At 34.8% G+C, this 22,555-nt stretch overlaps 1 protein-coding gene across 4 annotated transcripts in view; it reads left to right on the forward strand.

Moving 5' to 3' along the window:
• Window positions 1–762: 762 nt before the first annotated feature.
• The window catches only part of RAB28 (RAB28, member RAS oncogene family), a 94,817-nt gene continuing 73,024 nt past the window's right edge, over window positions 763–22,555 (forward strand). For 3 of the 4 annotated variants that reach the window (XM_029235748.1, XM_029235749.1, XM_029235751.1), the window contains exons 1-3: window positions 763–1,061; window positions 5,891–5,987; window positions 11,312–11,400. In XM_029235748.1, the coding sequence (XP_029091581.1) occupies window positions 987–1,061; window positions 5,891–5,987; window positions 11,312–11,400 (261 nt within the window). In that variant the 5' untranslated portion in view covers window positions 763–986. Of the gene's footprint in view, window positions 1,530–5,890; window positions 5,988–11,311; window positions 11,401–22,555 lie in introns of all 4 variants that reach the window. The other variant, XM_029235750.1, reaches the window with a different exon arrangement.

The raw sequence follows: 22,555 nt of genomic DNA on the forward strand, positions 1-22,555 counted from the left end.
TTATACTTGTGAGAGCATGAACGTGAGAAAGGAAGAAAATAAATGAATTATTAGGAAAATAGTTTTGACTTTATCGGAACCCTCAGGGTTCCCTGGATCACACTCTGAGAACTGCTGCTCTAGGTTAAGTGCTTCATGAATGATCAGATTCCGCTGTTTGGACAAGGAAACCCAAGGTCTGAGAGGAGGAAACAAAGCAGCACCAGAGCTACGTTCCACGCCTCGCGCCGCCCGGCAGCCTCGCTGTGCAGCAGCTACGTCTTTAGCAACCGCCCCCTCCACCACCAAGTCGCCGCTCTTCCCAGGGCGCGAACCCCGGCGCCCACACTGCTCCAGAGGCCCCTTCCCAGCTCGTTCCGCCGGGCAACCTGCGTCCCCGGCGCCCTGAGGCAGGCCCTGCCCCGCTGCCTTTCCTGTGTCCTGGCTTCCATGGCAACCGCGGCGCGCGGCCATGGCGTCACTCCACCCTCCCTCCTCGTCGGGCTAAACCATTCGCTTCAGGAACCTTCACAGGGGGAGATGGAAACAAGGGAATTTAATAGAACGTCTGCGCGCTACTCTGACCCCGTTTTTCTACCTAGCTTAAGTTATACACATCTTTTTTTCTCTTGCCAAATGTCCCTGCGAGTGTGGCGCTGTGTCTCGCCTGCTCGGTTCGGACGCCTCCTTTTCCCAGGCCTGCGGATGGGTCGGCCCGCCAGGAAGGCTAGCGGTCTGCGTGGGTTGGCACAGATGCGGGGGAGCGCGCCCGACGTCGCGCTCAGGGGGCGGGGCCAACGCGCAAGGGGGAGGGGAGGTGTGCAAGATGGCTTCTGGCGAGTGATTCTGCCTGGATACCTTCGGCCACCGCTGAGACACCGGGACGGGGGGTGCTGCCCCCACTGCTGCCCTTCTTCCTCTCCCCCGCCCCCAGAGACCCCCTCCTTCCCTTCCTCCTTCTACCTCGGTGGGGAGGGAGGGGAGGTGGGCCTGGTTCCTGGGACACCATGTCGGACTCAGAGGAGGAGAGCCAGGACCGGCAACTGAAAATCGTCGTGCTGGGGGACGGCACCTCCGGGAAGGTCAGTCCTCGAGCGGGCCCGCCGTGCCAGGCCTGCAGGAACCCCGGCCGGCTCTGGCGCCCTCCAGCCTCCTCCCCGCCCCCCCGGCGTCGCCTTATGTCCCCGAGCCCCGGGGCGTCTGGGCTTGGGCCCGCGAGGTCGTGGCCTGGGGTTCGACACTAACAGGCGCTTGGTGAAGTCCGTCGAGAGCTGTCCAGCTCCTCTTAAATTAAAAAAAAAAAAAAGTCATTGCCTAACCCCTGCCTGGATCTCGAACTCCTGCTTCTTTAAGACACGAGCCAGTATCGCCTCCCTGGGAATCTTTCCAGCTTCTCGCCTCTGAGGACTGGCAAGGATCTGCCAAGGCACCTTACCTCTTTTTACTTTAGTCCAGGTCACACTTTGCTCCTTTCCCCCCGTTTACCGTTTCTGATGGCTCCACTGTACTGGGATCTCCCAAGAACTTGACGCTGGAATCAGATTCCCTGGGTGAGAGAATTGGGGCCCCATCACTTACTCGTCGGATCATTGGAGGGCAAATTGCTATCCTGTTTGTACTTCATCTGTAAGATGGGTATATTGATAGGGGTCTCCTCGAAGGGTGAAGTGTGCAAATCCACATTAAATATGAAAATCTACATAAAGCTTTCATAACATGGTGTGCACTCAGTAAATGTTAGTTGCAGTTTTAGAGCATCATATCTGTTCATCTCTGTGCCCAGCACAGCACCTGTCAACACAAACATTCATTCAACAAATATCTATTGAACTCCTATTCTGGACTCGTTGCTGAGGGCAGAGCTGCTAACATGACAGAGGGGATCATTGCCTTAAAGTCTGTCTTTCAGTGACAGTTGGTTGAATGAATGAGAGTGAGTGCGTGAGAATATCTGGCAGCCAGTCCCCTTACCTCGTAGGCACAGGTCTTTAACCCAGGGTTGTGGAGCTCCTGAGATGGAATAAACATTGCCCGGTGCTTGCTCTTTGGAGATGGTCCATAAGATCTTAAAGGGTTCTTGATCCACGCCCCAAATAAGGTGGAGAGCCTCTGCCCGGCCAACCTTCACACCTGTCGCTCCTATCAATGGCGCCAACACTGTTTCTGGGAATACTGTTAAGAGTTTGTCTCCTTTCTTCTTCCATCCGCTTTCTCAACTAGAGGCTTCAGAAACGCTGGTTATTATTGTTACCAGTTTCCCGTCTTCGGCTTCACGTTTTCATGTTCCTGGTGTAGTTTGGACCCTGGTTCCTATGGTGACGACTGCTCGATACATCTTCCCTGGCAGTTGGCACTGCACAGCTGCTCCTGTCTTTCGTTCTGAGATTTGAGTTCCTAGGGCCCTAGGGAAAGGTGTCATTCATATGCAGGATTTGGAGGATTCTTGTTAATTTCTTTCTTGTCATCCCTGATATTTTGTTATTGATTTTTATTATTGAGGAAAAACAACTTAATATGCTCTGATTACTTTTAAACATTTTGAGGAAGAAAAGAACTAGGGATCACTTTTCTTTATAAAGTATTAATTATATGACTTTTTGTACACTTGTAACAACTTTTTGAATGGATGAGTTGTTTTAAATGAATCAGCATTGTTTCTAACACCCTTATTCAGTAAAAATTTTAAGTTCTATTTTTATAGTTTTCTCATTCGTATTTTCTTTTGAATGTCTTCTAATTTTTCATTTCCTAAATCTTTTTATGGTCAACTCATAACTGAATTTATTTCCTGTTTAAAACTATAATGACTGTCTATAACACTAATACATGTATAAAAAGACACAAAAATTTTCCATTATCTTACATTCTATCATAATTCTTTAAATTTTTGTTAATTTTTTCCCAATATTCATCCATTATCATACATGTATTTCTCTGTTGAAATTTGTTCATAATTTCTATCTGGGTATTTCATCTAGCCTGTCATACATTTTCCTCTTGTTACTAATTTAGTGTGAATAATTATGATTTTTCATCTCTGTCAAAAATTTTATCTAGTGTACAACAAAGCATACTTTTTTCCTTCTATATTATTGAATTAGGATTATCATTCTGCTTCAAAGGATAACAGTGATACTGTTTATGGCGTTCTGATTTAGTCTTTGTCATCTTGACTAATCTATTTTAAAATTGTAAAGATTGTTTTCTGCCAGAAATTTCTGGATACCAGCATCAGAGATCTAACCTTTTTTCATTATTCATATATCAGCTTTTGTTTTTTTCCATACCCTATTCAGTTTTCAGATTATTGCCGTATTATTGGCAGCTACCAACATTCCCATTCTATTTCTTTTACTGTTCTTTTCTATTATGAATTCAGCCTCTCTTTCATTCTTACTTGTATCCTGATTTAACTCCTGGCCATTTTTTCTAGTATCAGTTTTTCTTGCTAGTTCTAACTCAGGGCATTTTTATACACCCTTACAAAAGCAATAGAATATTGAGATGACCACTAACAGTTTATTCAAGAGCAATTTAGCTCCTCTTGCTATTAACACGTGTTTCTATTTCTTTCCTGTTTTGAGTCATACTTTGGATTTTATTATATACTTCTTAAGATTTTTTTTTGAGGCAAAATATTCTTTTATGGTGTCTTTTCAGTATTAGTAAATGTAGTACGGTTAAAAATTGTTAGCAAAAGTTCACCAAACAAAAAAACTATAAAGAATCAGAAAAAAAGAGTTACAGATAAGAAAGATGTTTGTTCTCTTCATAAGTGTTTAAAAAGGTTATTTATACAATGACTTCTGAGAAATTATTGAATGAGAAAGATAGCGTAATATCTAGATAATTGAAGAGGATGTGCCTCCTTCCCACTGATTCAGTTGCTTCTCTGATTAATTTTTATAGTGAGATGTCTGGAGATGGTATAAGAACCCATTTTAATATTCTTTGTTTGCAATGACCTATACTTTTGACAGATTGTACTCTATTCCAATTGAAAATTCTAGCTTTATGTTTGCCTCAAAAGTGTGAGACTTTCAAAATCTAGAAGTCCGATTTTTAGGAAAAGAAACACTAAGCTGAAGTTACATGTGCCTTGAGTTTGTCTTAGATTTATAAAAGTGTTTCAGCCATCCATATATTAAACATTTTGAAATATCTGTAATAGTATAAGTAGTGTTAATTATTTTTCTCTAGAATTCTGAGCCTCTTCACAGATGATTTTGCGCTCTAAGTTAAATAAGCTCAATGGCATAAACAAGGCTAAATGAAAAAAGGATTTAAAAAAGAATGCTTACTTTTTTTTTTCTAATCTCTTAGCTTTTATATTATCAAGGAAGCCAAATGAATTTTCATTTTGGTGTAGTGAGTTTATTTCTGAGTCTAGCAGAACATCTTTCTTATGGTGCTCAATAAATATTTGACCAAATATTTTAGTGATTTCTTACAAATGCTGAGTATTTAAATATTACAAGAATTGGCGTTAGTGTGTGCAAATTGCCATTTATATGAAAAATATGGTTCTTATGTCAAAGGGATTTTAGGTCTTTTGTTTAAAGGAATTGAAGTTTGGCCAAGTTTTCTTTTGCACTACTGTACTTATGTTGTAATTAATTATAGTAAGCTATCTTGGAAATTTTATCTTAGTTTTCATTATTTAGGAATTGACATCTAATTTTAACTTTCAAAATAAGAAAGAGCTATTTTTCCTTAACTTTAGGAATCTGTCTTGAAGAGCATAAAAGCTTCATGAAACTCCCTTTCTCTTCTTTTTGGGGAAGTCTACAAATAAATAAATAATACATTTAAAATGTTTAAGAAGCTTTTGAGTTATTGAGTTATTTCAGTTGTTACTCGATTATTCTTTTGCTTTGGTAAGAAATGGTACCCTAAAGAAACTCTGGAGTTTTGAATGTAACTTAGAGTTGTTATTTAAAAAATGTAGATATATATTTGTTCTGGTTATAATATTCTTGTGACTTTTAAGCTTTATGGTTCTTGGATGGAATATATTTATTTTTGTCTGCTTAATATTAATATTAAAAATATCAACTTCTTAATTTAAAAGATAAATATTACCAGTCATTCTATAGAATAATTTTCATTTAACAAATTTTAAAAATAAATTTATTTATTTATATTTTATTTTTGGCTGTGTTGGGTCTTTGTTGTGGTGCGGTGGCTTCTCTTGTTGCAGAGCACGGACTCTAGGCGCGTGGGCTCACTAGTTGTGGCACGCGGGCTCTAGAGAGCAGGCTCAGTAGTTGTGGTGCACGGGCTTAGTTGCTCCATGGCATGTGGGATCTTCCCGGACCAGGGCTCGAACCCATGTCCCCTGCACTGGCAGGCGGATTCCCAACCACTGCGCCACCAGGGAAGTACAACATTTTTAATATAGAGAAAAATTAGACATGTTTCTTGGGGGGGAGAAAAGAAAGGAAATTCTGTAAACAGGCTTTCCTCTCCTTAATTAGTTCTACTTCTTATTGGCTGAGGGCACAAACTACTCAGATGTTTAACCTCAGAAATGAAACATCTCTGAAAGTTGTATTGAACTGATATATAGGGACATATAAGATTCAGATCTTTAATCATGTTGGTTTAGTTTTCTCTGTTGATAATTCTCAAATTCAAATTTCCAGCAAGGTGTAGGGAGCTTGACAATCGGGATTGAAAGAGATTTAGCTGATTAGTCTGTTGTTGCCACTGATAGCTGGTTGGCAAGTGAAATTTACCTGGTGGAATGTTAAGTCCCTCTTCCCCTTGTAACTGATTAGAACTGCTTAAAGTTGCTTGATGGATTAATGGGAGTATAAATATTAAGACTACTTAATAAGATTTAGTAGTGATTTTATGTTTACATTTCTAAAACACATTAATTTTGATATTCTGTGCATCAATTTTTTAGACCTCCTTAGCTACGTGTTTTGCTCAAGAAACTTTTGGGAAACAGTACAAACAAACTATAGGACTGGATTTCTTTTTGAGAAGAATAATGTTACCAGGTAAGAGACTAAAATGTATTAACATAGAAAATTGTCCATATCTGACAATAAGAGACATAAGCAGAAATGTGTAAAATAAATTTTGGGGCTGTTTGAATGTGAAAATATATATAATCAGTAAATCTATCTTAGGGAGGTTAACTTTCATTAGCATCTACCATGAAGACATACTGTCCATGTGTGTAAGGAAAAAGTTTATATCCTCCCCACTCTCCCACTGTTTCTGACCACTGCACATTTTTTGTGGATAAACAATAGTTGCTTATAAAATTCTAAAGTTAAAAACAAAATCAAATGCCATGTAATTATCAACAGGTATTGTATGAACTAAATGTGAGAAGACTGGAAAGGATTATTTTTTTAAATATTATTTTGATTAACCTCTGCTTCAGTTTTTTGTTTGAGAGAAAGTTGGAACAGAAGTATAATGTAGCTATGGAACTTCTGTGCTCTAATATGTGAATGCTGTTTTATGCAAGGCAGCATGAAATTGCTGGCATTTAATAGACCACTAAAATTTAGGGTCCCTAGGCACTCATAAAAATACAGTTTGAGCATTCAAGATGTTTCAGTTCACCATGCAAAGAAACTATTTAGATGCCAGTTGCAGCACATTTTGTGGGAAATACAGGGAAATAATAACAAAAAAAGAGTGGTTTCTGTTTTAAGTTAGTTTCTGAACAATTGGGGCTTTAAAATGCTCTGTCTATTCACTTGTGCTTAAATTATATGTTTAAAGTATTTTATTAAAAGCAGTTTATCTTGATTGACTTCATAAACTAGTCCATCTTTCTCCTCTCTGAGGAAACACATTTGAATAAAAACAGTTGCAAGTGTAGTGTCAGATTCATATACTGGAACGTGAGTGATATAGTGGGAAACGGTTTAATAAATTATAATATTTTTGAAATATGTTAACCTCTCAAATACTCCATCTATCAAACAACTCTATGAATGTTTTAGAACAGCTAATGAAAACTCTTGGTAATTGAAGGTATTCTGCATATCTCACTAGTAATATACTCTCTTATATTTTGTGATGGTTGGTATTCGGCTACCAATGAAAAATAAATTAGAAGATATAGCTTGAGAAAAGAATTCTAGTTTGCCATTACTAAGTTATTATTCATAAAGAGGTTTAATGAGAAACGTGTATTTTGTTTCATTTGTATTTTCTTTTAATGTATTCAAAACTGAAAATCTCATTTTTATTATTCTCACTCTTATGGATAGGTTAATACTGCTTTCAGAATATTTACAACAGTCACTAGTAGAATACATGTACAAATCACATAATATACACACTGAAAACTTATTTTGCAACAGTTTTTTCAGAGATGCCAGTTGTACACAGAGAGCCTCAAAGTGTATTTAATTACTGACTGTTTTGTTTTCGATGCTAATTAGCAAAAGCACTAACTTTCTATATTATTAATATTGTTTAATTTTTCTGATTTTTCAGTTCAAAGACTTAAATAAAGGGGCAAGCATCTACGCAAACATTAAAAACATTTTAAGACTGGTTTTGGACATTTTATATATGTAATATATATGATAATTTCTGATTTTTTGCACAATACTACTGATTTTTAAATTTTGATGACTTTGTAAAAAATATTTGGTATTTTTAAAATCCAAATTTATAATATATTTTAGAGTTAGAAAGTACTTAGGTTAAAAATAACGTTAGGAAATATATACTCTTAATGAATATATATTTTAATTTTCCTGATTAAGGTTTTATTTTGATGGGCAGAGTTCCAGAAAAATATCTTTTTTTATAAAACGGCAGTTGGTTTTATTCTATTTAATTGACTCAAAATTGTGGTAGAAATTTCAGTAAGAAAAAATTTTTTAATGTAACTTGATTTTATATTAATAGGTACATTAAGAAATGAGGTTAATAAATTAAAAGGTTTATATTATACCCTTTATATACTTTAACTTTAATTCATTGTATCTAAGGATTAATATTTGTATCATTTGCTAAAACATTACAGGCAGCATTAATTGAATTTATGGTACAGCAGCATAGGAGGCAAATCTAATATTTGTTAGTATTCTAGTAAGTCTTCTGTCCGTTCAGATTGTTAGAGGTGTAATACCTCCTGTTCATCTATTGACATTCTCTTCATGCAAGTTTTCAAGGTCATTACTCTGCAAATACTCATCCATGTTAGTATATTTCATGATCTGGTATGCTGTATAGTCTGGATGCAACCACTGTGCAGATTTTACTGCTTAAAATAGTGTATCTGTTAGTCAGAGATTCTGCTGATAGAGCTTCTTAAGAGCCTTAGTCAAAATACTTTCAGGAAGCTTGTGGGTACAGTCAGTAAACAGTGTTCTACTGTGAAAAGGATTTCTAAGTCTTTAGTACAAGAAGTGGGCAGACTTGTGTTTTTAGTTCCATCTTGACTATGCAGCACTTTAAGTAAGGTTAACCAAGGCACCAAGTGTACTTATACAAGGTCACTGTTGAATCCTCTTGGTGGCTTTGATTCATACCAAAAGCAACTTACCTGTATTTTGTCACCTCATTTATTTATTTTTTTCCCTAGTTAAATGTCATTGCTTACAGAAGAGCAGGAATTTTCTAGTATTTTGCATTTGGGATTAGATTGCTGACAGTTTCCTCCTTAACATTCTTTATTAGTTACAAATTTATATTAGATGGATTCTTGGTGTTTAAAAATTTTTCAGTGCTGATTATTTGAAAATTCTTATATAGCTTTATAGGCATGTCATTTTGAAAATATACTGGAAGCCTTCATATGTTTTTGCTTGCAAAAACTAAAAGGAATATTAATTTGAATTCTATATTATTTTGTTTCCCAAATAGGAAACTCCCATTTATTTTTATTTTTATGTGTTAATAAGCCTAAAATTCACATGTGGAAGTTAAAAATACTTTTCTAGATACATGAAATAACTATGAAGTTAATATCATTTGTTGTAGCTATAACGATAGCAAAAGTTTATTTTTTGGCTAGCATTGTGTATTAGTGGGTTATTAGTATTGCATAGCTATTTTTATCTGAGGCACTAGAATATGTGTATTAAAGAAAAACAAGCCAAGAACAACAAACAGTGTTTATTTGGAAAAGTATGGATTTAAAAAATATCCTCAGCACACAAATATAAACCTCTCAGGTGGGAGATAGTTATAAACGATTTAGAGTCAGTCTTGAAATGATGTAGTCAGAATTTGAAAACATGTAATGAAGATCATGTTTCTAAAGTTACAGATAGGATAGGATCTAAATATCATAACTAAATATCAGAACTTAAAGGAAAAAAGCTTCATATTTCTTGATATGAAGTTAAGTGATTGGATTTATTGACCTTGAAGAAAATGGGATTAAATGCCCTTTATTAAGTGTTGCCTAAAATCTTACTTAAAAAAGTTAATATTGTTGAGTACTGTTTTTTTAAGTAAACAAATAACAAGAATTTTGAGAGTAAAATGAACAGAGTACTGCCTGTTTATCTAGGGGCTTCTGAAACTATTTGATATACTTATAGTGTCGACTAGCCCCTTCTCACCTGCTTAATTTGAGACAGCATTGTAGGAGAATGAATTTTGAGTATCGAAAAATTTAGACTTTTAAGATATTGGGTTTACATAAGTTGTTGCGTAAGTCTTAGTCTGTGACGTTTTGATTTTTTTATTCATAGACCTTTAAGAACATTTCGGTCATTACTCTGTGAGCGTTGAAAGTGTGTATATTTGGGAATGATGATGGGTAATGAACTTTAGTAGCTCTCATTAATGCTAATGGAAGTTGCTCATGTAAATCCTCTGCAGGTTGGCAGATGGAACAGACCTACATCCAAATAATGGAAAGATTGTAATACAGACCCAACAAGACTTAGAGTTAAGGGTAAAACTTGGCTGCTTAATCCAGTGTCGTACTTTCTTTTCAGTTGCAACGTTGAATGGTGTGACTAACATTCTCCAGTTTTAGTGTTTTGCATTGGCATAAAAATTCATATCTATATAATCCTTTTCTGGTTTGTATTTGAAGTGAGACTAGTTTCTTAGTGTCTAAGTTTTTGAGTTTTCCTGATTTGCAAATCATTCAGAAAGATACATTTTTGGTGTGGGAGCTCATTTTGAAGGTATTAGTTGAGATTTTGTCTGCCTTTGGAGAAAGCTGCATAATTTTATTAGGAGAAATAGTTTGAAATGTTAAACTGTAAAGCATATCGAACTTGATCTTTAAATTTTGTAATTGCATTGATAATAGAGAATAACATAATTTTTTTAATAAGTAAATATTTTGCAAAATGGACAAAAGAATTTTAAAGATTGCCCTTTAGTATTTTAGAATGCTTTTATATGTTTGTATGGGGAAGAGATTTGTTAGACTATTTTATGAGGGCTTTGAAGCACATATTATAATTTGTTTCAGTGGAACGCTTTGAACAGGTATAAATGCATCATAATATTTAGTGATATACTGGGTATGTAACCTACATCAGTTCTGAAGAGGGCTGTCAAAATGTTCATATTTTATAGGTTAAATTTCAAAACATATAATTTTAAAATTATGTTCACTATTGTATATAGTAGCTGACATTCAAATTTAAAAATTCATTGAAGTTGAAACTGTGGGACCATTTTTGTAGTCTATTAGTAATCTGTGAGTTTTAGAACCTATGGAGTTTAGAACTTACAGGAAAATTCATTATGTGCAATAAGGTACATTAGTATATAAAGTTCACTTTTAATTTTTTTTTTTTTTTTTGCGGTACGCGGGCCTCTCACTGCTGCGGCCCCTCCCACTGCGGAGCACACGCTCCGGACGCGCAGGCCCAGCGGCCACAGCTTATGGGCCCAGCTGCTCCGCGGTACGTGGGATCTTCCCAGACCGGGGCACGAACCTGCGTCCCCTGCATCGGCAGGCAGACTCTCAACCACTGCGCCACCAGGGAAGCCCACTTTTAATTTTTAAATTATATATCTTATTCCACATATAAGTGCTTTATTTTATGCTCTGTTTAAGAAAAGAAATTCTTTGAGTTTTAAGAAGTTTGTGAATTAAAGCTTTTTTTATTTTCTTCTGTTTTGAAGGTGATTATAAATGTGGTTTCATGGAAATGGGGTAAAGTGTAAATCTAAATTTCCCACTGTTATCTCTTTTGACAACATTATTTCACAATTCCAAATATGTGACCGTGTGAACATGCAGGATAAAAGACAAATTAGGTTCAGAGTTTATCACTGTGACTTAATGTTCTGTGAAACTGTATTCAATTGTTATATTGTTCCTTAACTTTTTTTGTATTCTTAGTTTTATATTCATTTTTTTGTACTCTAGGAAACTTGAATGTTACTCTTCAAGTTTGGGACATAGGAGGGCAGACAATAGGAGGCAAGATGTTGGATAAATATATCTATGGAGCACAGGTATGAAACAAATTGTATGATTATTCCAGTACTGAAGATACTCTCCTTACAAACACACAAGCAGGTACACACACACATACATGCTCTTTCTACCTTGATTTTTATCTGATATGTAAGGAGACTGATTTTACATTTGTGCTAATCCTTTGATTTCATCCTCCCCCAAAATCATGCTTGGAATGATTTGGGTCAGGGAACTGGATGACTCTAATAGCTTTCATACGCTACTTATATTACTAATACTATTGTCAGCAGTTGAATACATGCAGTGATAAATGATATTTTGATATTTAGTAACTGATTTGGTTCTATGGACTACTTACAGAATACATAAATTGAATGATAAATATTAGAGAGGAAAATTTAATTTCATTTTAAGTTGTAAGGACAAAAAGCATACATATATGCCTATATATTTTTGTGCCGTGAATTAGTCTATTAAATATTTATAGTTCTTCAGATTTAACAGATATATCAATATATTGTATCAGAAAGCTAAATATGACTAATTATATATATGAAGCACATACAGCATTTTAACATGATAGTCATGTGTGGTGTCTTTTCAGAAGAAAATCTATGTAGAGTAAGAAAACCACTTGAATGATTATATAACAAAAATTCTTTGGTATATTAGCTTATATAGACATAATTTATAAGTTTTAAAATTAAATTATACAAATAGAAATTATACATAGTAGTAATATACTTAACAAATTAATTATCGACATGCTGTTTATTTTTGCTTTTCTACTTTGAGTTAGTGTGTATCTTTCATGTGATCATGAGGTATTGGGGGGATAATATTCATAATCCTCACTTAGTTTTTCATTGGAGTTCGATATTTTAAGTTGAGAATCATAACATGGTTATGTGGAGCTGGGTTGCTCATAAGAAATGAATCTAGAAGATGAAGACAGAATATTAAGCACTCTGCTGTATGAAGTTTGATACTTAACAAATACCATTGCCTTAATTTTGGATGGAAAATAGATTCTGAATTATAAAATATTCAGAGAAGGATGAGGCTCATATGGTTCTTAATCATGTATGAAGGCTCTAGGGTTTTGTTTTTTGCATTATTGATATATAGATTTGGCTCTGAGAACCTTCTTTGCCTCTTCTTCTACATTGTTCTTTGTCTCCTGGAAAACATTTCTGCTCACTTAACATTTTCACTTGTGACCATATGACTTAATATTTTATGACTGCTCATTTTTCTCTTAAAAATATTTCTCAGATTTTTGTGTCTGGCTTTTTCATTGTTGTTTGTTTCTGTTTTAAACTGATTATGTTTAAAGTAGATATTAAGCTAAAGAAAAATTGCTGGACAGAGATTTGTGGGAAGCCACAGTCCTTGTTTCATTCACCTAGTTGGTAAAATGGGATTTGAAAATAACAATCTCTTTCCTCTTTGCTCCATTAAAATCTATCTTCATAGACACATATTGGATTTAAAAAAAATGAAAACTAGATTAGTCAAGCTTCTAATGATATTTGACTCTGAATGTCAAATAGATTAGCTTTTTATGGTTTATAGATATATCTAAAGTTAGTGGAGAATGGGAAGTTTTTATGCATTTCAGAGTAAATAATAATAAAACATTCAATTAATACTTTTTTTCACTTAAAAATTAGGGGAATGTAATGTTTATGGGTTAGACTCTTAATTTTACCTTACTTTAAATCATTAAAAAAATTATTGTTTGATTTATAGAAAATTTAAATTTATTAATACAAAATTATTATATAAACATTAGTGTTGATATGACATTCACATAATATAAAATTAACAATTTTTAAAGTATATAACCAGTGGTATATAGTACATTCACAATGTTGTGTGACCATCCCGTCAAATCATTTCTTTACAGTGTATGTTTTATGCTATTACATAGCTGCTTAAAGTCAGCAGACATTAATGGGCAAATTTGTAGAAATTTAAAAAAATTCCATCATTTTTGAGGATACTTGAGTTTAGTGAAATGTCTCTGTTCTTTTCTAATGTACTTCACATCTTGGGAGAAAGAGAATGTCACATGAGATTTCTATTTCGAAGGTACATGTTGATTTTTTTCTCTTTTGACAGTGTCTTACATTGTTTATACTTTACAATCTCTGTAAATCATATACCCTGTTTTATTAAAAAACAATGTAATAAAGTATTTCTAGGAATTTCATGAACATTTTCATGAAAGCGTCCCAGGAAAGTAGGAATTTTGAGATGATAAAATGAGTTGTCATAAATTTTCTCTGCTTTCCAGAGATTCTAAATTAAATGCTATGTAAAATACAGTTAAGTACATTTGCCACTAGTTTCTTTTGTTAAAATACATGTAAATTTTTTACCCAGGCCAGAGAAGCTCAGACTACAGTTCACTACCATAAATTGGGAGAAACGTTACTTTTAAAAAAACAGTGCTTTCATAAACATTTTAATAGCTTTTAATAATTTTATATAATTACATAACTATTCTTCAAAGTAGATCTATACTGTTTCTAGAGTTGTTGTAGATGCTGTACATTGCCCATCTCACGAATACTTTGGATTTTTGTGTACATGCTACATGATAGAAATCTTTGAGAAGTGTTTTGACAAGCTGTTTTGAGGACATCAGTATAATGTCTTATTTAGGATTTTGTTTTAGGTTCTCTAACTTATGTAATGTGTATGGAAAGAATTATCTTACACGTATCTGGGCTATTAAGCTATGTGAATTCATTTTTCTAAAGCATTTCTTATCCAGGAAGAAGCTTATTTGTAGGCTGGAATTAGCTTCAAATAAAGCTGATTATTTTACCCTCTTCACTTTTTCCCCACCAGTTGCATTAAATTTTAGTGATAGTGTATTGAATAGTGTTGGTTGAAACAATATTGAATAGACACCGAAGAAAGAATTAGTGAGGTATTTTGTCAGAAACTAGTTCTAAGAACTGAAGTATGTCCCAGTTAAATTCCCAGAGTTTAAATTAACTTAAAATTTTCTAGGAGTCTTCAGAAAGATGTTATAGGCTATTTTTCATAGTGGTTACAAGCAAACACACAGTACATAGTGTTTAGTACCCTGTAACCTGTGGCTAACAGAGGCTAATAACAAGCCTCAGAGAAGGACTGGATGTTTCATTTTTGTAGCTCTTTCCGTCCTGGAATCTAAGTGGTTTGCAAACACTACCCTACTGAGTATAAACTCAATGAAGTGTACTCATTTGTGAGGTAGAACATAACTACTATTGTGTACCAGTGCCCCACACAGATGAGTCACCCTGTTAACCACCAACAAAAGCCTGTGGTGCCAGTATGACAACTGGGGAGAGAGCATATCTCAAAGTTGGACTCCCTGAGACTCTCTGCTGTCTTTTACCATGAATTTTTCATTGGATATTTGTCAACTTATAACTTATTATATTTACAGACCTCTCTTGCATTAGTGTTCCTTCTTACAGGTTGTACTTATACAGCAAAGTACAGTATATGTTGTTATGACTATTGTATAATCTATATGATTTAATTCATTTCTATATATAATTAAAAACTAAAGTAGATTATTTGTTGTACAAATCAAGGAGAAAAAAATACCTGTATTTTGGAAATGGGTAACTTTCACTAAATTGTATGTACTGTATCTGTTAAATTTTAGAACTAAATTTTGAAATACCTTATAATACTGTTGTTGCCACAGTGTTTGTTCCTTCAAGACTGCTGTCAGTTTGAAGGAAAATGGTATCCATTTGGTTTACTGACTCATCATGCTTACTAGATATGGTGATAAGTGAAATAGATGAAAACAAAGTACTATATAATATTATGTAATATTTACTAAAAGTCTTAAGGTTTATAAAGAGAAGGGGTGGTAATATCTTTTGGCAGTTGCGGGGGCGAGGTGGGGAAAGCGAAGTTAAGGCATAGAAGATGGAGGAAATTTTTGTGAAGAATTCAAAGATGTAGAAGGATTTATTAAACTTGAAGTCTCATTTCCAAAAGTCATGGCAGAAAGGTTTAGAAAGAGGAGCAGGTAGGAGGGTAAATTAGGAAGAGGAAGCACAGGACAGTATGGGGATGAAGACATAGCAGAAGGATAAATGGTGGATAGGTGATAAAAGAGGGTATCAGGGACATGAGATATGGTGGTGGGTTTGGATGGCCACAAGATTGCCAAGAAACAGTTATTTCCAGCAGTTCCCCGTAGATTCTTCTTAGACTTGAGTTGTTGCCAAGATGTGTTGCATTTCCGAGGGAGTTGTACTTTCTGATAGTTTTTTGAAAGGAATCAGAAGAGAACTGGATTGATTGATGGGGTGAGAGACTCAGGGGTTTGAGGGTACTTATATTATAGGCTCCCAAAGAGATGAGTACTTAGAGGTCTGGCTTTGGTGTGCTGAAGCTGGTGGGTAGAGGCCCTGGGAGTCCATGGCAGCTTGTATGAGTTTTGGTAGTTAGTGTGTTTCAAAGAAGTGGTTCATTTCATCTTTGTTTTCAAATTTTGGGCTATGGAGTTGTTCATATTATTCCTTCATTATTTTTTTAATGTCTGTGGGAATCAGTAGTCATGACCCCTCATTAATTTGTGCCTTCTCTTTCTTTATCTTTCTGTCTCTCTGACTCTGTCTCTGTCTCTCTTTTTGGTTAATCTGGCTAGAGGTTACCAACTTTTGGTTTTTATTAATTTTCTCTGTTGTTTTCCTCTTTCCAGTTTCATTGATCTCTGCTCTAATTTTTATTATTACTATTTTTTCTGCTTGCAGTAAGTTTAAATTGCTCTTCTTCTTCAGTTTTCTAAAGTGGAAGCTTAGATTTTTGATGTTTCTTCTCTTCTGATATATTCATTCAGTGCTCTACATTTTCCTCGAAGTACTGTTTTTGCTGTATCTTCAAGTTTTGATAGGTTGTATTTTATTTAAGATATTTTAAACTTCTCTTGAGGCTTCTTTTTCGACCCAGGTGTTATTAGAAGTATGTTGTTTAATTTCAAAATATTTTGAGTTTTTCCAGCTCTTTCTATTATTGATTTCTGATAATTCCATTGTAATCTAAGAACATGCTTGGTATGATTTCTATTCTTATAAATTTGTCAAGGTGTGTTTTATGGTCCAGAATGTAGTCTATCTGGTGAATGTTTCATATGAGCTTGAGAAGAGGGTACATTTTAGTGTTGTTGGATGGACTGTTTTATAAATGTCAATTAGATGAAGCTGATTGTTACTGCTGTTCAGGTCAACTTACTGATTTTCTGCTTGCTTGATACATCAATTAATGAAAAAGGGGTGCTGAAATCTCCAACTATATTAGTGGATCTGTGGATTTTGAATTCCTTAAAGTTCTATCAGTTTTGGGCTCCATATTTTGATACTCTGTTATTAAGTGTATATACACAAAGGATTGTTATGTTTTCTTGGAAAATTAACCCCTTTACCGTTATGCCAATCTTTATACCTCATGATTTCCCTTATTCTGAAGTCTGCTTTCTCTGAAATTAATATAGCTACTCCAGCTTTCTTTTCACTTCCTTTAGCATGATATTTCTTTATCCCTTAACTTTTAACCTGTGTCTTTATATTTAAAGCGTGTTTCCTATAGGCAACATATAGTTGAGTCTTGGTTTTTCATCCACTCTGACAATATTTTTTAATTGGTATATTTGGACCATTCACATTTAAAGTGATTATTGATATAGTTGGATTCATATCTTTCATGTTTGTTTTCTGATCCTTGTGCTTGCTTCCCTCCCCCCCCCTTTTCTCTTTCTTTTCTGGTTTTTTTGAGCATTTTATCTCTTAGTCTGTCAATTATACTAAAACTTTGTTTTTTAAGCAATTGCCCTAGAGTTTGCAATATACATCTTATACTAATCTAAGTCCACCTTCATATGATACTGCATTGCTTCCTGTGTAGTTCATAAAATATTTCATAAAAGAATATTCTCAGTTCATCCCTCCTGTCCCTGATGGCATCACTGTCATTCATTTCTCTTTTCCATATGCTATAATCACTCAATACCTTGTTACTGTTATTAAATATTTATATTTTAGATTAATTAAGAATAAGAAAAATTAATGATTTTCTTTTACCTTTTCTTGTTCTGTCTCTGATACGCTTCCTTTCTTTATGTAGAACTGAGTTTCTGACCTGTATCATTTCCTTCTTGAAGAAGCTCTTTTAACTTTTCTTCCAGAGAAGGTCTTCTGGCTATGAATTCCCTCAGTTTTTGTTTATCTGAGAAAGTCTTTATTCCTCCTTACTTAGAAAAGGATTTTTTACATCTAGAATTTTAGATTGGTCCTTTTCTTCAACACCTTAAAAATTTCACTCCATTCTTTTCTTACTTGCTTAGTTTCCGATGGGAAATTCTCTATAATTCTTATCCTTGTTGGTCTATAGATAGGGTATTCCCTCCCTCCCCTTGGCTTCCACCCCCTACCTTTTCTCAAGATTTTCTCTTTGTGTTTTGTTTTATGGAGTTTAAGTATATGATATCTAGGTGTAGATGTTTTGGTATTTATCCTACTTGATATTCTCTGAGATTCCTGGATCTGTGGATGGTGTCTAATTAATTTTGGCAATTTCTTGGCCATTATTACTTCAGATATTTCTTAAGTTCCATTTTCTCTTCTCCTTCTGGTATTCCAGTTCCATGTGTCATATACATTCAGAATTGTCCCATAGTTCTTTTGTATTCTATTTTATTCATTCTTTTTTCTCTTTACATTTCAGTTTTGAAAGTTTCTATTATCTTATCCTAAAGCTGGCTGTTTCTTTCCTAGGTTGTGTCCAGTCTCCTGATGAGCTCATCAATGGCCTTATTTCTGTTATAGTATTTTTGATATCTAGCATTTCCTTTTTATTATTCATTAATGTTTCCATCTCTTTGTGTATATTACCCACCATTCTTTCATGTTGTCTACCTTTTCCATTAGAATCTTTAAAATGTTAATTACATTTATTTTAAATTCCTGTTCTGATCACTCCAAAATCTGATTTGAATCTGATTCTAATGTTTGCTTTTTCTCTTCAAACTTCCTTTTAGTGTGCCTTTTAATTTTGTGTTGAAAACTAGACATGATGTATCGAGTAATAAGAACTCAAATAAATAGGCTTTTAGTGTGAGGTTTTATGTTAATTTGGTCAGAAGTTGGTCTGTGTTTAATGTTTGGTGAATCTTTAGATGGCAGAGCCATCAAATTCCTCTAATATCCTTGTGTTTTTCCTCCCCTGTCTTTTTGGGCATCTCAAAGAACTCTTCCTTAGTTGGAGTTTGTGTCTTGCAGCTCTTTCAAATGTAGTCTACTATTATACTGGAGCCCTATTGGTGTGTTTAAGTATGGACGAGGGGAAACATTCTATACTCTTATGATTAAGTCACAGCCTTGTGTGACTTAAGCATCTGTGTCCCTGGGCTGTGACCTTCTTAGATATTTCTTAGCTTTTCAATCCTTTTAGGTGAGACAGGATGACTAGAAGGGGCTGGAGTTGGAAAATGCCATTCTCTCATGTGGTAGAAGACTCTGAGCTTTTTTCCTGGAGAGGATGCCATTTTACAGATAATGCTCTAGGCATATTTTACAATGGTTACTTGCTCTCTTCTCATGCCAGAGCCATGAGGGGATTTTTCTTGTCTCTTCACGATGAGGATCTTGTGGGGTTCCTAGAGGTAAAACACATGAAAGTCTGGGGGTATCCCAAAGACTGTGTCCCCCAGGAGTTTCTCATCTTCAAGCTAGCCCACACTCAGCCTCCAACAATTCATCAAAATGACCATTTAAATGTTTCTACTATTTACTGGCTCTAGTGGCTTTTGTTCCAGGTAAGCAGATTTTGGCTGTGACTCTCTGGATTCACCCATCACTCCGGATTTCAGGGTGGCAATTTGCCCTGCAAACTCAACTCTCTGTTGTGTCCAAGAAAAGTCATGGATTTTCAGTTTGTCCAGCTATGTTCTTACTGTAAGAACAGATGTGATGACTTCCAAGCTCTTTACATGTCTGAGCTGAAACTGAAAGTCCTAGAACTTCTTCTGTATGTTAATGTCTTTGGTTTTCTCATTTCTCCTTCTCAGTTTTTAACCAGATGGGTGTAGGTCAAAACTGGTACAAAATTGTCATATTAGGAACAAAGAATAAAAATCATAATTTTTGTGTTAAATGGTATTGAGAAATGGATATATGAACTGTAGATGTTTGGGTTGGTAGATAGCTAGATTAATGAAAAGGTGTTTATCCTTCTATCTTTCTTATGATTCCTGGACAATTCATAGGTATTGCTGACTGAAGAATATTGGGATATATCAGTTTAGATGAGAAATTGGCAAACTTCCTTGAAAAACCAGATAGAAAATATTTTAGGTTTTGCAGGTCAGACTGTCTCTGCTGCAGCTGCTCAACTCTGCCATTATAGTGCAAAAGCAGCCATTGATAATACTTAAGTGAGTGTGACTATGTTTCAGTAAAAGTTTATTTACAAATATAGGCTATGAGCTGGATTTGACCCGGGGGCCATAGTTTACCAACTCCTGGTCTAGATCAGTGATAGTTAATTTTTATTCTATAGCTCTGGTCTAGTGCTGATTATCAAGAGATGCTGGCCATGTTTTATTTGCATATATTCTATTATGTTCAGATATTGAACCATGTTGCGATGAATATTTTAATATATTAGTTAGAAGGGTTCTAAAAATTTTAAGGTTTAAGAGGCACCATAGGTCAAGGCTCAGTTTATGAGAGTGAAAACAATCTCACGTTTGCCCTGAAAATGTGATTCATATTGATTCAGAATAATAATAAAAAAGTTCCCAGTAAGTGTGTAGTTTGTTGGTTTTAAATTGTCTATTTTTATTACTTTACATAATCAGTTAGGCATGACAGGTATTATGAAAGTGAGTGACAGAAGCATTGCCCAAGATCAGTAGATGGAAGGGCCAGGACTACAATCCAAAGGCAACCTGACTTCTAGGGCAGAGCTCTTTCAACATAATATATTGTATCACTCATGTCAACTGGAGGTGGAGTCAATAGATTGAATATTAGCTTTGTTCAGAGGCTAATTCTGGGACATTATTCTTAATAAGAAAAGTAGGATTATGTTCATTATTTCAAATAATTCTGTGCTGGGCATTATTTCAAAGCATTTGGGAAGGCAGAAATAGATTTATAAGTTACTAAAATAAATCAGACAATTTTGCATAAAAATTATGGAATAATTAAGTTGAAAGGGATATAGAGTGTTTAATTCAATGATCTAACTTTAGAGGCAAATAACTTGAGACCCAGAGAAGCTAAGTGACTTGGGGGCCAGTGTAGTTTAATAAAAGAGCATGCAGTATATGTAAATTAAGCCATCATGCTGTATGCCTTAAACTTGTACAGTGATGCATGTCAACTATTTCTTAATAAAACTGGAAGAAAAGAGCATAGTACTGGAAGTTCATAATAGTAGTAAGCTAGAGCCACATTGGGAGAGTCAGTTGTTAAATTTTCAGGAATTTTTGTGAGCCGGTTATTGAGTATATTCATGATTAAAAATATATATAAAAACTCATAAATTATATTAAAAACAAAGATTTATATGATCAAAATGCATCACTTACTGATTATTTTACTATATATTTCTGTTGTTTACGCTCTTGAGGTTATTTATATCTAGTGTATCTGTATGGTGGAAGTGCTGTGTAGTGGTGTCCTACCCAACTCTGTTCAGTGAAGTGACATTGATAGCTTTAAAATGACCACAGGGGAGTTTTTACACTACAGAAATTGGCAGATGCCACAAATAACACTCTCTCATCCCTTCCCCACTGCTGCCATGCCTCAAGCTGGTTAATTAATATTTACCAGCATGTCATTGGCCATGACTTCTGTGTTATATACTTGTCTGTTTATGTGCCTGGCTTTGCTGCAAGACTGTGAGTTCCTTGAGGTTGTTCCTCATATCCCTGGTATCCAGCACAATGCTTGGCATATAGTTGGCAGACAAATTTTTGTAGACTGAATGGGTGGACTTTATATTCATTCAGTCCTCGATTCAAATCCTGGCTCCATGTGACTTTGTGTTTATTAGTAAAATGAGGATAATAATACCAGTGTTGCATGATTTTTGTGAGGATTAATGAAAAGATCCAGATATCTGTCTGGTACATAGTAGGTGTAAAAAAGTAGTCAACATTTATGATTATAACTTAAGAAGAAGGAGACATAAATGCCATTAGGGTCCAGACTTAAATATGCAGAGAGCTTTGTATTAAGTATTTGACTACAAATTGGATGAGAATCAAGAATGTGGCAGTGTTATTTTTGTGAGTGTACATACTTCTTCTCCTTCCCACACAAAATAATGGGATATATTAAAAGGAATATGATATATAAGAGGCAGGAAGCAATCCCTCTGTTGTATTTGGCTTTGTTCAGGCTCTTATTACAGTATCATGTCCAGTTTTACATTGCTCATTTTAAAGAGGATGTCAAAAAACTATATGTAGCATGTCCTGGGAAGAACCAACAACTATGATTAAAGGGATAGAAAATAGGTCCTTTGAGGCAAGTTTAAGGAATTGAGTTTGTTTATTCTGGAAGGGAGATGGTGAAGGAGTTACTTAACTATTTTCAAGTACATGAAGGGTTATTATAAGGAGGACACTCTCATGTTGTTCTGCAAATGCACAGAGGACCGAAAGAGGAAATCGACTTATTTCATTTAAAGAAAATTGTGTTAAACACTGAAATTGACTGTCAGGGGATGTCATGGAATCTCCATTTTTGAAAATATTTAAAAAGAGCAGCAGCAGATGGTTATTTATTGAAAGGTTTAAATGTTTGACCTCATGAAAGTGACAGGCAGAATTGTAGACCTTGAAGCTTTTTTCACCTCTATGATATGATTTTCTTATATTTTATTGAAACTTACTAAGCATATCCCAGATATCTCATTGGAAAACCACTTATAGTTTGATAAAATTATTCTTTAGCTTGCATTGTATCTTAATTGCTGGATTTATCTTGAATGAAGACATTCAGTATTATCTGTCTGCTAATACCTAAATTGAAGTCAGATACAAACAGTCCACGTTTGTACTTTTTATACTCTATTCAACATATCTATTACTTAACAGTGTTCATTATTAATATTTTTTAAAGTAGTATATTATAAATATTCTGTAACTCTTTTGCG

The sequence above is a fragment of the Monodon monoceros genome, unplaced genomic scaffold (genome assembly GCF_005190385.1).
Source record: "Monodon monoceros isolate NGI ecotype Baffin Bay Population unplaced genomic scaffold, NGI_Narwhal_1 Super_Scaffold_20, whole genome shotgun sequence".
Taxonomy (NCBI): Eukaryota; Metazoa; Chordata; class Mammalia; order Artiodactyla; family Monodontidae; genus Monodon; species Monodon monoceros.